Source organism: Fonsecaea erecta (assembly GCF_001651985.1).
Source record: "Fonsecaea erecta strain CBS 125763 chromosome Unknown Scaff12, whole genome shotgun sequence".
Taxonomy (NCBI): domain Eukaryota; kingdom Fungi; phylum Ascomycota; class Eurotiomycetes; order Chaetothyriales; family Herpotrichiellaceae; genus Fonsecaea; species Fonsecaea erecta.
Genome location: NW_017387255.1, coordinates 913,951 through 928,230, shown reverse-complemented (window position 1 = coordinate 928,230; position 14,280 = coordinate 913,951). Strand labels below are relative to the sequence as shown.

The 14,280-nt window shown below is 50.1% G+C and overlaps 6 protein-coding genes across 6 annotated transcripts; 3 read left to right on the top strand and 3 right to left on the bottom strand.

Annotated features, from left to right (window-relative positions):
* Positions 1–528: 528 nt before the first annotated feature.
* AYL99_10897 (hypothetical protein) lies at positions 529–2,716 on the bottom strand (the record flags this gene model as incomplete). The annotated part of the gene is made up of 3 exons (XM_018842403.1): positions 529–685; positions 742–1,866; positions 1,929–2,716. 3 exons carry the CDS (start codon positions 2,714–2,716, stop codon positions 529–531), a joined length of 2,070 nt encoding a protein of 689 aa, XP_018688564.1.
* Positions 2,717–3,377: 661 nt separating this feature from the next.
* AYL99_10896 (hypothetical protein) lies at positions 3,378–5,414 on the bottom strand (the record flags this gene model as incomplete). The annotated part of the gene is made up of 8 exons (XM_018842402.1): positions 3,378–3,677; positions 3,728–4,096; positions 4,148–4,332; positions 4,393–4,466; positions 4,524–4,585; positions 4,639–4,968; positions 5,022–5,251; positions 5,306–5,414. The coding sequence occupies 8 exons, from the start codon at positions 5,412–5,414 to the stop codon at positions 3,378–3,380; spliced, it is 1,659 nt and encodes a 552-aa protein (XP_018688563.1).
* Positions 5,415–5,877: 463 nt separating this feature from the next.
* On the top strand, positions 5,878–7,834 carry AYL99_10895 (hypothetical protein; the record flags this gene model as incomplete). The annotated part of the gene is made up of 5 exons (XM_018842401.1): positions 5,878–6,286; positions 6,338–7,202; positions 7,252–7,373; positions 7,423–7,571; positions 7,619–7,834. 5 exons carry the CDS (start codon positions 5,878–5,880, stop codon positions 7,832–7,834), a joined length of 1,761 nt encoding a protein of 586 aa, XP_018688562.1.
* A 95-nt stretch (positions 7,835–7,929) lies between these two features.
* AYL99_10894 (hypothetical protein) lies at positions 7,930–8,766 on the bottom strand (the record flags this gene model as incomplete). Its single annotated transcript, XM_018842400.1, has 3 exons — positions 7,930–8,394; positions 8,447–8,506; positions 8,569–8,766. 3 exons carry the CDS (start codon positions 8,764–8,766, stop codon positions 7,930–7,932), a joined length of 723 nt encoding a protein of 240 aa, XP_018688561.1.
* A 388-nt stretch (positions 8,767–9,154) lies between these two features.
* AYL99_10893 (hypothetical protein) lies at positions 9,155–11,307 on the top strand (the record flags this gene model as incomplete). The annotated part of the gene is made up of 6 exons (XM_018842399.1): positions 9,155–9,452; positions 9,507–10,207; positions 10,260–10,573; positions 10,626–10,944; positions 11,003–11,237; positions 11,300–11,307. The coding sequence occupies 6 exons, from the start codon at positions 9,155–9,157 to the stop codon at positions 11,305–11,307; spliced, it is 1,875 nt and encodes a 624-aa protein (XP_018688560.1).
* An 808-nt stretch (positions 11,308–12,115) lies between these two features.
* AYL99_10892 (hypothetical protein) lies at positions 12,116–13,888 on the top strand (the record flags this gene model as incomplete). Its single annotated transcript, XM_018842398.1, has 2 exons — positions 12,116–12,793; positions 12,851–13,888. The coding sequence occupies 2 exons, from the start codon at positions 12,116–12,118 to the stop codon at positions 13,886–13,888; spliced, it is 1,716 nt and encodes a 571-aa protein (XP_018688559.1).
* Positions 13,889–14,280: the final 392 nt, after the last annotated feature.

The window sequence follows — 14,280 nt, the reverse complement described above, 5'->3', positions numbered from 1 at the left end:
AATGTCTGTGATTGTTCTGTCGTAGATGAACTCCCTACATCTTGCGGGCCTGGTAGTGCAAGTGGTGTTGAAGAAATGTGACCTTCGTCCTTTTCTTTCGCAGATTGATTCTCTAAATGCTGTGGCTGATTCGATGTCATGGTTTAGCGGTCCAAGGGCCTTGTAATGAAGTTGTCTCTTTGGAGAAGAATGGAAAATTTGAGATGATTGTGATCGATGTAGCTTGACACGGAACTGGGTTCGTTTCACGTTTTCGACGAATATTATATGCAAGTCTTGGGCATTGCTATCGCCCCTGGTAGAAGCTTCCAGGCTCCACACGGGTCACTTTTGGAATATTCTCCAACTTTACCTCCGACACCGTGGATTTCAACCTGACGTAGGCGGCTAGGCAAGACACTACCTGGTTGGATGCCTAGTATTTATTAGGTTGCCAATCGGAGCTGATCCAGCCGTGACAGAGATAACATACGTCCAGTGCTTCAATCTATTCCCACCATGTGCCGTCTGGCATGCCACCCTCGATATCTATAATTTCGCCAAGATCTTCCCTGCATCACCGCTTTCCATAACAATCTCGTCGGTCTTGTAGTCAGGGTTAAATGTCTCCCTGTTCAAGGGATTCAGAACGTGGGCGCGATAGAAGAGGTCTTCATAGACTTTGCCATCGTGCCGCCCCAGTGCACTACAGCATGTTAGCGTGATTTCTAGGATCGTGGCAAGGAGGCTGGATTTACTGACCTGTCAAGCAAATAGTCCGGGATGGCCCACGCATCTACAAGCCGAACAGCGTGTGGCCTGATCCTTTCCATCAGCCCAAGCACTTTCGCAGGCAATTCATTTAATTCCTCTGAAGAGACTGCACCAGAGTTCTGAAACTCTCGAGCATCCGAATCCATGGTATGAAGGGCGAACAGTCGGAAGAGGTCCAGGAGAACAGAGCGTGTTGCCGAATCCAGAACGATATCTTTGTTGTGGCCGGCTACCGCTTGGTAGAAGTTCGATACCAGCATTGCCTGAGAGTGAGCCCGGCTCAGTTTGTGGAATTCGATGAGTAGGCTGTTCCAGGATCTCTTCTGTACCTCTCGGGCATCATATGCCCGGTATGCCATGCAGGACATGCGCCAATTGAAAGCATCCACAATGGACTGGTCGCTCTCCAGAACGTCGAGTTTCCGCGTGGGGGATTGGGCGGACAGATAAGTTTTGATATGCTCCTCAGTTTGACCCGACGGCTTGTCCTTCGGTGCGTGTATCTGCTCCTTTACTTTCTTGATGAGGTACCGTGCAACTTGCTGTGTGATCATCCAATTATCACCTTCCACCGTTGGCTTGGACAAATAGTCCGCGTTCAGCTGTACCAGGCCAGTACCTCCACCGAACCCGTGGCCACCCATTGAGCGTCGACAGACCTCAATTCCATCCGCCGCGAGTGTCGTGGCTAGGCTCTTGAGCCCGGCCGACGTACTGTGCAGCTCGGAGAGAGCGGCATGATCGATCGTGTCAATTGTGGTGTCATCTTTGCGTGTACGTTCGTACAGCTGCCGCATATAAGCACCTGAATAATGAAGGGCAAATGTTGTTGCTAACAGAGGCAGAATGCGTATTTGCACGGTGGTGTAATCGAGGACAGATGTCTCCAGTGGCTGAGTTGGCTTATCTTGGTCACGGAATTGGCGTCGAATCGACAGGTAGCGTACCGCCACCGTCACGGCTCGAGCCAGCACCAGACGCGCATTCATAACAATGACTGAACGTCCTCGAGTAAGCTGTCCATAAACCGAGGACGGATTCTTCGGCTTGGTGTATATGCCTGTTTGAGGGTCGAGGCGAGAGTGCCTGGACAACATGGCACTGTGCGGAATACTATTCACCTTGATTAGCCAGAGGTGCTTTGTTGAGACTCGAAATAGGGAAGTCTCTCCTACCGATGCTGGTTAAATAGGCAATATGCGTTGTCCATGGGAGCATATCCGTACTTTGGACCTATATCGCCGACAACGATACTATGAGGTGGCTGATGCGTCTTCAGATCGCGGATCTGAACAATGAAAGGATGCGGCCCGTATGACTTGTAGATCCCATTTTCGGGTAACATCAACTGAGCAACGACGACCGCATAATTGGCTGTGCGGCCGAGCGTACCGTTCCACCACTTGCTTGCTGTAATTGTGGGACTATGCAGGATGAACTCTTTCGTAGCCGAATCCCACCGTGCTTCAGTCTCTATCCCCCGAACATTGCTGCCATGGCCGAGTTCCGTCTGGGCATAGGCACCGATAATTTCCCATGCTGCTATCTTGGGCATCCAGTACGCCCTCTGCTCGTCGCTTGCCTGTTCGCGGACCGCAGCAGTGAAAAGCGATATATGAAGATGATATGGCTGGATGTCGTCCACGAGGTACTCCGCCATAAGGAAATCATCATCGTCCCAGCCGTGCTTGTCTTGGAGCTGTCTCATACGCTTTCCGCGGGCAAGCCCGAGCTTGTACCTGTCCGGTCGGGAAAGGTTTGCCTGGATTGACTTGGAAAATATCTTCTCTTTACCCAAGATGGTCAACACTCGTCCTTGGCGCTCGAGATATTCAGGCCCCATCAAATGCTCCGAGAGCTGCTGGATGTTAACGTTCGAGCGCTGGCGCTCGCTGTGAATGATCGTAGCGCCATCAGGGGCGGCGGGCTTGAGTCCAGCGCTGAAGTCACTAGGGGAATCCATGACCGGTCAAAAGTCTGTACGAAGTTGGAACTCTCCTTGTATTGTACTGAGAAAAAAAGGACTTTATCTTGACAAAAGTTTTCTGACCTGAAGGGAGCGACACCAATAGTAATATTGCAACGAAATTTATTGAACGCTCGTCGGACTCACCTGATACTGAGTATTGACTGTCTTTGTGGAGGTCCTGTCATGCCATGAGTATGGCAACCACCTGAGCAGAATACTATCTTCCGCTTTAGCAAAGGATTTCGCCGTGGGGTAATTACTTGAAGGCAATTTCACAAAAAGGGTAATGTCCGAGCCCAACGGGGTCAACGGCGCTAGGAATATCGCCTAGTCATCCAGGATAACGTGTGTCTTGTGATGCAGGGAAACGTCCAGTATGTGATCCATGTCATCAATGGGTAAGTTTTAGAATGGAGACCCTTGACACCGTCTCCAGGATTCCCCAAAGGTCGGCATTTGCTAAATTACTAGAATAGGCAGACTCCAACATTCGTCTGACTGCCGCATCTCTCAACGTTCCGGAGAATGACACTGTGTATTTATACAGCAGTGTCAATGCAAGCGTTCTCACAAGCTCCCTAGTTCCAGAGGGCGAAGGTTGTTACCTTCCAAACCTACTGTCGTGCTGCGCATGTAACTGAGGACGGGCGTATTTCTAAGCCTTTGCATCAGGAATCTCTTCAATGTGGCGGGGATCTTCCAGATCTAGAGCGCGTTTTTCTTCCAATGCTTTCTGTTCATGAAGACGAGCGAGATTGGCAGCTGAGATAGTACTGTGCTCTGCATCCTCGATGGCTCGTAGAGGCATAGCATGCCCCGTCTTTGTCTTGCGTCGTTTCGCCTCCCAGAGTAGCCACAGCGGTAAGCTTGCAAAGCTGATGATGGTAAAGGCTATGGTGGAGGATGCAGCGGCAAAGCCTGGCAAATACCAAGGAGCGTCCGTGCTCGGGAAAATCTGCGAGAGTTAGCACCCTTACCAGTGTTTTGACAGTGATTGCTCCTCACCTGAGGGCCGATAATACTTGCGATGGATAGCGAAGCTATGGCTGTAGCTCCACCAATAGCTTGCTCAGCTGCTCCGTATAAAGTTGACGTTCGGTACGCCAGGGCAGCGGGCTGCGCAATTGAGACCATATTTCCGAGGTACGCCAACCCATAAAGCTGGATCGGTGTCATGTCACCGAAGCTCTTTTGCGTTGCCACGTGGGTCCAGATGGCGAAGCACGGAATGGCCATGGCGGCTGGGATGATATAATGCCAGATTCTCTCACGCGTCCAGTCAGAGTGCCAGCTCCAGAAGGCATATACGACAATTGCCACGAAATACACCGACGAGCTGTATTCGTTGGCTTTCGTGCTGCTGAATTTGGCAAACTGTGACACTTAGCGAGAAGCTCTTGTGAAGCGGGATAGACAATTGTTTACCACTTTCAGGATCGTGGGCAAGAAGGTCCCAAGTGCCACCGCGACGATCAGTAAGCAAAGGTACGACACGAAGAAAACATAGGTCGACGGTCGAGACATGACGTTGAAGAAGGCGGGCCAGTCCCATGTAACGTCCGTCTTTCGCGTCGCCCCACGCCCGAAGCGATTGACAGCAATATAACGTTCTTGAAGTTGATGAATTGTTAACAAGCTATCTCCCATTAGATAGCCAGATCACAGCTTACCTCGCTCAGTCAGTGATTTCGAGTCTTCCGGAAAAGTAAGTAGTAGGAAGTGAATGGGTACTGCGCAGACAATGCTTCGCAACAGTCAGTATTGAGGCCGAAAGAGCCGAGTTTGGGGAATGAAAACTCACGGCATGGCTCCCTCGATTATGAATAACCAGCGCCAACTCTCCAGTCCGGCTTTTCCATTCAGCTTTTTTTAATCAGCTCTGCGTCTCGTAGCATGAACATATCTTAGTGACCTACGTGGTCAATGGCAACGGCCAGGAATCCTCCCACCCCAGAGGCAAGTGAGTTTGCAGCATGGAAGATACCAATCCGCCACGCTCGCTCATGGGGCTTGTACCAAAAAGAGAAGTACATGATCGAGGCTGGCACAACGCCAGACTCAGGAACTCCCAGGAAGAAGCGGGCGGCAAGCAAACCCGCTTTGCTGTGAACTGCGCCGATGCACATAACAATGGTGCCCCAGAGGATCATGATCACCGGAAAATAATACTTCCCAGAGAACCTCTTCATCAATAGATTCGATGGGATCAAGAGGACGGTGACCATGAAATAAGTGACAGATACGGCCTGCGTGTTTATCAGTGTCCATAAAGCTCGGAGATTATGTTGCAAATTCTTACCCAATTGAAATCTGCGCCCTCGAGATGCAGGGTCTCTTCAAAACTACTGGGTTTGCCAGCTTGGAGCACGTTGACGAATCCCATGTTCGCTCGATCGAGGTACGCGAGGAAGTAGATGATGCAGCAAGGGAACAGGACTCTGGCGTCAAGCTTTCTCACCAGCTTCCGCTCTTCGTCCTCGTCCCAGTCCTGGATCGCTGCGACATGCTCGATCCTATCTTGACTGCTTGCTATTAAGTGTTCGTTTCACTTTATCAACAGTCACGCGTTGCGAAGAGACCAACCGTGGCGGCCACCAGCGCGTTTGGGCCAGATAGCATTCCGCAGGCCCCAGCCTCCAATGTAGATGCCCTCAGCCTCGACGGCTGCCTTCGCAGCTTGCCAGCCAAGCATTGTCACAATGCTATTTGCGTCCGCGGTTTCTGTGCAACGAGAGGGAGTTTTGTTTCAGGTGACAATTGGGCAACAGTCGGTCAACCCCCTCATATAAGGTCCGGGGGCACATGGTGGATATACTATTCTCGTAGTCTCCATACGGGGCCCCAGATGCGCCGGATTTAGGAGAAACGCTGACGGGGTTTGACCGATTCGTAATTGTCTCCCCAACCTTGATGCAGGCCGGGGATTTCGTCTCGGGAATTTCCTGTCTAGGAGATTACAGTATCTCCAAGATAAATCGGCCCCTCATGAGGACGAACGACTTTGACATTGTTCTACGCCACAAGGCTGAAGATCGGAAGAAGGGCGAAAACCAAATGTTTCCTCGTTGATTATACCAAATTCCGAGACTACTTTTGATTTGTTCTCTGTACAAGTTCAACACTGACTGAAGACAGATTGGCACCACATCACGGTCATGTCAATACGTTCAGATGTTCTGGCAGAGTTATCCTCGGATGGTCGTTCAGCGGTCATTGTTGATCGTGCCAATTATCCGGATGATCGATCACAATGGGTACCAAAGCACCAAGGTCCAAATGTCTTTCCCAACTTCTTCCTGTTTGGCCGACTGTTGCGTTGGGCTTACAGACCCCATCTCGTTGCCGTGAAGGATATCACGTTCGGGTATACAGCCGACTACACTCAACTCTTGACGGATGTCCTCCATCTTCGAAATGTGTTGAGACAGACGCTGCCGGGTGATGTTGTCCAGAAGATCGATAGAGATGAAGAGGTCTTCATTAACCTCCTTGGTCCGGGCGGCTATGAATTTGTGGTGGGCTTTTTTGCCTTGATGGCGCTGGGTGCCGTCATAGTACCCATTTGTGAGTGATTTCCCAGGAACCTTGGCACCTGTATTGGCTAAAGAAATGTAGCCCCTGATCTTCCGACCAAGGAAGCAACATACTATGCTATCAAAGCAAGGTCTTCAGCAGTCCTTGTTGCACAGCGTAGCGTGCAGCTGGCCAAAGACCTCGAATCCGCGGTTCGCAAGCAGCAGAATGATGGTTTTTGCGCCATTCAGATCACTCCCCATATCATGCAGAAGCCTTTGGACCCAAGCCAAATTCAAATCTCTTCTGATCTATATTTTGACCTGAACAAGTCAGGCTTGGTTATTTTCACGTCGGGTACCAGCGGGCCCCCTAAAGGCGGGGTCAAGCGAAGAGGGTTCTTCTACGACGTGGCGGCTTCTTTCAGTGACCAACATGGTATCAAGGAAGGGGATATGGTATTACATGTGCTGCCTGTACATCACGCGACGGGAGTGACTGTTACTTTGATTCCCTTCCTATACTGTGGAGGGTGTATTGAGTTCCGAAGCGGTGGGTTCAACGTCGAATGGACGTGGGAGCGGATTCGGCAAGGGGGTCTAGCCTTCTTCTCGGGAGTGCCGACCATCTACATGCGCTTGATGGCATACTATGAACAGCGACTGTTAAAACTACCACCACAGCATTTGGAGGAATACGTTCAAGGCGTGAACGAAATCAGGGCTCTGCTGTGCGGCACTTCGGCATTGCCACGACCATTACAGCAGAAGTGGACGAAATTGAGAGGAGGGAGAGCGATATTAACACGCTATGGAGGTACAGAATTCGGAAATGCCTTTACGGTAACGCCGCGATCAGAAGGCGTACCAGATGGCTCTGTAGGAGAGAAGGCGCCCGGAGTTGACCTTAAACTTTCCAACGGTGACGAAGGAGAAGTGCTCATGCGAAGCCCAATCCTCTTTTCAAAGTACGCATTCTGTGCCGGCTCACATTTACCGGATCGCTGACGGATGCAGGTACTTGTTTGACAGGGAAGCGACGAGAAACGCTTTGGATGCTGATGGGTATTTCAAGACTGGCGACATCGCCCGCCGGGAAGGGAAGTACTACTTCATCCTGGGTCGAGCTTCCATCGACAGTAAGCAATCGTTTGAGATCCTCGCTACTACCACTGACTGGGCTCATAGTCATCAAAAGTGGTGGCTACAAAATCTCCGCCTTAGATATCGAACGAGAACTTCTAGGTCTTGATTACGTTGCCGAAGCAATGGTAGTCGGAGTTGAAGATGAGGAGTTTGGTCAAAGGGTTGCTGCCGCCCTAGTCCTGCAGCCAGATGTAAGTGCAGCCTTCTGAACTGTGCTCCAAAAGGCTGACCAGCGGAGGCACCCCGGAACTTGACCTTAGAAAGGGTTAGGCACGACTTGAGAGACACGCTGGCTGGATACAAGATGCCAACACTCCTGCGCGTCGTGGACGAGCTCAAGAAAAACGCTACAGGAAAGGTTATCAAGAAAGTGCTTGTCAAAGAACTGTTTCCTGCAGAAGGACATCCCAACATACAACGCTGGGACTCCAGAAAGCGGGAGAGCAAGATTTGAGCGGCCATACCTTCTCCGGGTTGGGCGAAATAAATTGGAGCAAGGTCCAATCGACGAGTTCAATCTCGTGAATGTGAACGTCGTTTGAGGGTTTTCTACAACTTTACTTTTGGCTCTCTAGATGTTTGCCTGGAATGGACATAGCTCACTGTTTGATAAGCAGAATGAGCTTGACCCCAAAGTTCGTTCCTCAGGAGCCCATAAACCCCCATTTTCGCCTTGACTTTCCATTTCTCGGCGATCTTGATCGCCTCGTCAAGCATCTTATCTGGCGGAGCAATCACATCCACAATCCCATCCTCAAATGCTTCCTTTCCAGTATACCTGTGTGCCTCCAGCAACACCTTTCTCGCAACCTTAGGTGCGAGTTTCAGCCGAATCAGTGAACCCATGCCGTCATGGTGCAGACCAGCATTCACAGGAGGCATTTGCCAAAACCCGCGCTGTGAGTTCATCACTCGGTAGTCATGAGCAAGAGTCAGAAGGCAAGCACCGCCCATAACGTGACCTGTTATGCACGCTACTGTCGGAAATGGAAAGTCGAGTATCGTGGCCAGAAGCTGGTTTTTGCGTTAGAAGCTTAGCTCCTGGACGACGCGAGCCTTCACTTACGGGATAAAAGCCGTCGCTTGACGCAAACATGTTGCCTTCTCGTTCGTCCAAGTCAAGTCCCTAGGACAATGTTAGAGCTTTGCAAGGTTTGAGCATATGTTGCTTTGTCCAGATTCGCTGACCGTGGTGAAGAATTTGGCGTCACTGCCCGTCAGTACCACCGCCCCTTCAGCATCCTGGCCTAGCTCCTTCTGAATCGAGTGGTATGCTCTGATAAGTTCTTGACAGCACGGAACATTGAGGCGGTTCTCAGGAGGTTTTCTTAACGTGATTATGAAGACGTCGCCTTGGCGCTCAACCGTGAGATACTGGTAGCCCATACTCTCGCAGCCTGGAAATTTCTGAAGACTCAAGTTATCTTCTTGGCTCCATATAGCTTTTGTAGTGTTTCTTTACGAAACCAATGGATGGTCTGCTAAAAGCCCACAGGAAGACAGGTTACCCAGTATCCCTCTTGTCGGTCCTTCGCTGTCGTGCGGAGAAGGTGAACACCGAAGCTGGAAAACGCCGGACGAGCCTGGAGATTACCATGCTTGGAAATTCCCGGCGCATGCGGAGAGAACGACTTGGTGACAAGACTCCATCTCACTAACCCAAAAGGTGAATATGACTTTCAAGTATAATACAACGCAACCAAGCGGATGAATTACATATTATCTTGATTTGGTGTCTGTGTAACCGGCAGTCCGAATTTAATCAGGCGCCAATATGTCTCGAAATATTCCAGTCCAGCCTAAAGATTCGGATTTCACATTATTCCTCTGGGGAGGCGAAGAAAAGCTAGAGAGAAGGAAAGCATTGCTAAATTTATTGATTGGCAATCCCATATTTGACAAGAAGCTTGTCACACCTCCATCGCTGGCACGCAAAGATGCGTGGACCCGTGCGGCGCTGCAGAGTCGTGAACTTATCAGACTCAAGTTCGAGAACAATTGGCCCCATCGCCATTTCATGGAAGCCATCAAAATGACAGACAACATGCTGCCCGTCCAGCCACAGTTTAGAAGTATATCCAGCGCTCTGGGCTCATATATCCTGGAAGATTAATGTGTGGCGTTAGTATTCATGTCAAACCTGGAGCGACAAATGTCGGACGAACAAAAGAAAATTTGGATCCCAAAAGCGGAGCGGTTCGAAATATTTGGCTCGTACTGTCAGACAGAGCTGGGCCATGGATCAAATGTCAAAGGCATTGAAACCACCGCTACTCTTGACCTTGAGACCGACGAATTCTTAATCAACTCGCCTACGATTAGTAGCACCAAATATTGGATCGGTGCCACCGGGGTTTGGGCTACTCACGGGATTGTTGTGGCTCGCCTGATCATCAGAGGAAAGGACTATGGCAATCATCTTTTCTTGGTTCAATTGCGCAATCTTGATACTCAGGAACTCATGCCTGGCTGTGAAATTTATGAGCTGGGCCCAAAGGCATTCCAGGGTATGCTGGGGACTGATAATGGTGCACTTCGATTTCACAATGTGCGCATTCCCCGGTCTCAAATGTTGGCAAGAAATGCGCAAGTGCTCAGGGACGGCTCGTACGTTCCTCCCAAGAATCTCAAGCACTCCTACGGATCGATGGTGACGGTACGTGCTCTCATGGCGGAGATCACTGGCTGGGACTTGCTGAAAGCCGTTGCTGTCGCCTATCACTACACCACTTTCAGGAAACAATTCTCGAAGAGCGGAAATGGGAGTGAAACTCCCGTCTTCGACTATGCGAGTGTGCGATATAGGTTGCTTCCACTTCTTGCCAAGGTAATGCCTGTTACCAACGAATGACAGTGTTTGATTGCTGACGCGCCTCAAGGCCACTGCACTTGTGGTTGTCGGGCAAGCTATCAAGCGCGCATACGATGACTATACCGCAAACTACTTAAGAACCGACGACACGTCTCAGCTAGAAGACCTCCATCTCCAAACTGTTGGTGCCAAAGTGTATTCCACTGAAATCACAGGTTACGGCGTGGAAACATGTCGAGTTGCTTGTGGCGGTCACGGTTACAGTGCTCTATCAGGGTTTGGCCGGATGTATGCCAATTCCATCAACGCGGTGACCTATGAGGGCGATAACTACGTTGTGGCACAACAAGTACCTAGGGCGATTCTAAAACATTTCAAGGCGTATTATGCTCTCTTTTGCGCCCTTCGAAGATTTGTTCTGACGGACCTACAGTGGAACCGAATCCTCCCTTCCATCGCTCTCATACCTTTCTTTTCTGCGCAGCAGCTCAACACCACAGCCACTGGGTGTCAAGTCGCCTTCACAGTGGCTCGAGCGTGATGCACAGAGATTTATTCTCGAACAGCGTCTCGTTGTGCTTGTACAGCAACACATCGAGGACACGAAGGCAGACCGGGATACCAGCTATGCATGCCATGCGCTGACAATGGCGCATGGTGATTTCGTATACTGGAAGGCATTCTGGCAAGTTGTTGATGCCATACCGAATGATGCAACATACAAGGAGCCGATGACAGCGTTGGCTCAACTGGTATGTTTATACTTTGTAAAAGATCCTAGAGTGATGCTAATTATCTACCCGCCACCAGTATTCCCTTTCTATCATGACATCGGCTCACACAGTGCTGTGTCCGCCCCTGTCTTTAACAGCGGATCAGCGGTCCTCACTGCGTTTGGCTTACGACACAATTATTATTGAAGTGGCAGAAAAGCACGCGCGAAATATCATGGACGCGTACGGCTTCACAGAGTTTGAGCTTGACAGTGCTCTAGCAAGAAGCGACCAGAATCCGTACGAGGCATTGCTGGACGGTGCCCGAAAAAGTGAGATGAATCATATGCAACATCTCTGGCCCATGATGGTGAATACTAGGCAAATGTGGAAGCAGTTTAAGCAGAGCACTGAGAGAGACGGAGCCAAGGCAAAACTGTAAGGATATTTGTTCTTTTAAAATTGCACTGTTAGTCGAGCTCATATGTAGGCACGCTTTGGGCATATTTTCCTGTCGCAAAGTGTTCGTGTGCGGTTTGATAGTAACAACTGCTTCGATATGAGATGAAGGCCAGAAAGATCGGGCGGATCGTCATGGTGTACCGAGTACCTCGTACATGCTCCACCCGAGGCTGCACCAATCCGCTTTTCTCCGCATTTTTACTTAGCTGAGATCCATTGTCATTCAAGTCTTATCTTTCTTTACATCTGTTTCCTATTTCCGCCGAGCACAAAGAAAATCGCGCCGCGATGATTCAGGTCAGTCTGTGAGACATGGCTACATTCAAAAGCTACGATCCGAGCTGTATAAGTACTCGTCCCCAACATGCCCGGGCATGTGAAGCCTGCTATGCTCGAAAAGGTGTAAAAAATTCCAACATGTCGAGCTTGGAGAAGTGCTGACGGCTCATAGTACGCTGTGATCTAAACGGCACCTCTGTTTCATGTTCAAACTGTGCTGAGCATGATATCCCTTGCAAGTAAGTGCCACATTGTTGTCCAGATAGACCAGAAATGAACCTCTCTTAGACCCCGTCTACGGCGGCGGAAAGAACACAGTCAGCAGCGACCACAAGCGGAGAAAAGAGCCAGAACCGAGAGCCATGCCTCGAGGTCAATATCAACTGCTGCTGATCGACAGACCAGTCGCCCAACACAAGACTGGAAGATATCCGCCTCGTCGCCACTACAGGACCGGGCTGACGCCGTCATGGCACCGCTTCTCTTCGTACATCATCGTGTCGCCGCCCCGAGCCCGACAGATCTAGTGGCAGCGGCTTCTTCCCCAAGAGTCGATGAATTCTACAACTCATCGTACCTGTCTCGGCGCGCGGTCCTGGGAGACGATTTTCCTGGGATCGATCATTCTCATGGAGGTCGCCATCTACACGAGCACACTCTAACCGACACCGACATGAAAGTCCTTGAGCTCTATAATGCCTTTGAACTTCCACCAATCCCTGTCCGTCAAACATTGTTCGAAGTATTCTACGACAGGTGCTGGACTTGGATGCCGGTTATTGATGATGGAATTGTCTCCGTCGACGCTTCTTCGAGAGTGACTTCGTTGCTGGTTCTGCAGGCGGTTCTGCTGGCTGCTGCCACAACCAAGCCTAAAAGTGATACTACCCTTCCTGCTCATCCACAATACCGCCGCATTAAAGCTATAATTGACACCGGTGCCGAGCGAAACCCACTCAATCTGCTTGCAGCATTATGCTTGGTGCAATTCTACGCGCCAGCCGCTCCGAAAGATATCTCCACCGACCATCCAAGATTTTGGGGCAACTATGCTCTTGGCCTTGCCCAGCAGATGGGCCTAAACATGAAGTCAACTCGGCGCAATAGTCAAGAGAGGCTCAGAAGAAGAATTTGGTGGACTTTATACGTACGTATCACGGACATATGAGCATGTTAAGTAACTAACACAAACTGTCTTGTATAGTCGAGAGACAGTATCATGTCATCTGCACATGGCCGCCCACGAATCATCAACCCCACAGACTGCGGGATTGAGCCCCCATCTATATACGACTTTCCGGACCCTAGTGATATTCGCGCGCAGATCTTTGTTTCTTATGTTGCTATCACGGAAATCCTATGTGATCTCTGCCAGTTGCTGACTCGGCAGAACGATCCCCCACCAGCAGAAAAGAACAAAGTAGGCCTTCGACTCCTGGAGTTTGTTCGATCGTTGCCCCTTGTCCTCCGACTTATCCAAGCAGATGGAACTGCAAAGCCATACCATTTCGACTTGGCTCAGTTACACGTGCACTTACTCACCACCATCATTATCCTCTACCGCCCGCGATCTATATTTCACATCGAACCAGCTAGCTCACCTGCTATCGTGGCATCAAATCTCAGCTTCCGCATCTTTGAGGCGATGGAGCTGCGGGGCCATACGTGTTCCCTGAGTTCTGGTTTTGCATGGCATTTACTTGTCACCGCCATTCCGCAACTCTCTTGTCTCGGAATTCCATCACTGCGGGAAGAATGCAAGGTTCACCTTGACACTCTTGAAGGCTGTCTTCGGACGCTAGCGTCTACCAGGCCCTCTGCAGCAAACAACTTACGCAATATCCAAGAAATTCGCAGGGTACTCGAAACCAGAGAACCACCTCCCATGCCGCGGCTCAGCACCAGCACATCGCTGGATACTTTGTCCTTCTCTCCTCTTGGACTGTTCGATCCTTATGGAGCGGACGTTCCAGAAAACTATCACCGTATTACTGCCGCGCTTGAACCCTCTGCAAGCAACATTTTGCGGAGTGGTCGCATAGCCGAAAGTGTACATTCTTCAGACCAAAACATGCCACATATGGTTTATGATCAAGCACAATCATTTACACCAACACCAAGCAACCTTGGTCCCGCAAACATAATGGACGACGTTCCGGACTTTGAACTGCTTGGTAGCAGTTTCCCCGAAGACGGCTGGATGCGGAATTGGGTCAATGAATTGCAATTCTTTAACGAATGAATCTGAAGACCCGTGGAAGAGAGAAATTAGTCACAGAACACCTAGGCGATATCTGAGATTATCTGGACTAACAATACAAGATTTTCATACTCGCTGCCTCTTCGCTTGCAAAGAAACGAATGCTGGTAACGACCATATGCCGCAATGACCGAAATTAAACATCTCGAGATAACACCGCAAGAGGTTTTACGGTTCATCAGGTAAAGCATCCATGCCCTGGACACTTGCTCCAAGTTCTTTACCGCCAACTACAGGCTTTCGGAGTCAATATGCAGGTTCACGTGGATGGTCTCCAACCCGTAGCAACTCTGACGACTCTGACGACTTTGGCGAGTCTGAAGACCCTGGAGAGTGTGACAAGTGTGACAATTGTGGTGACCATGACGAGTTTG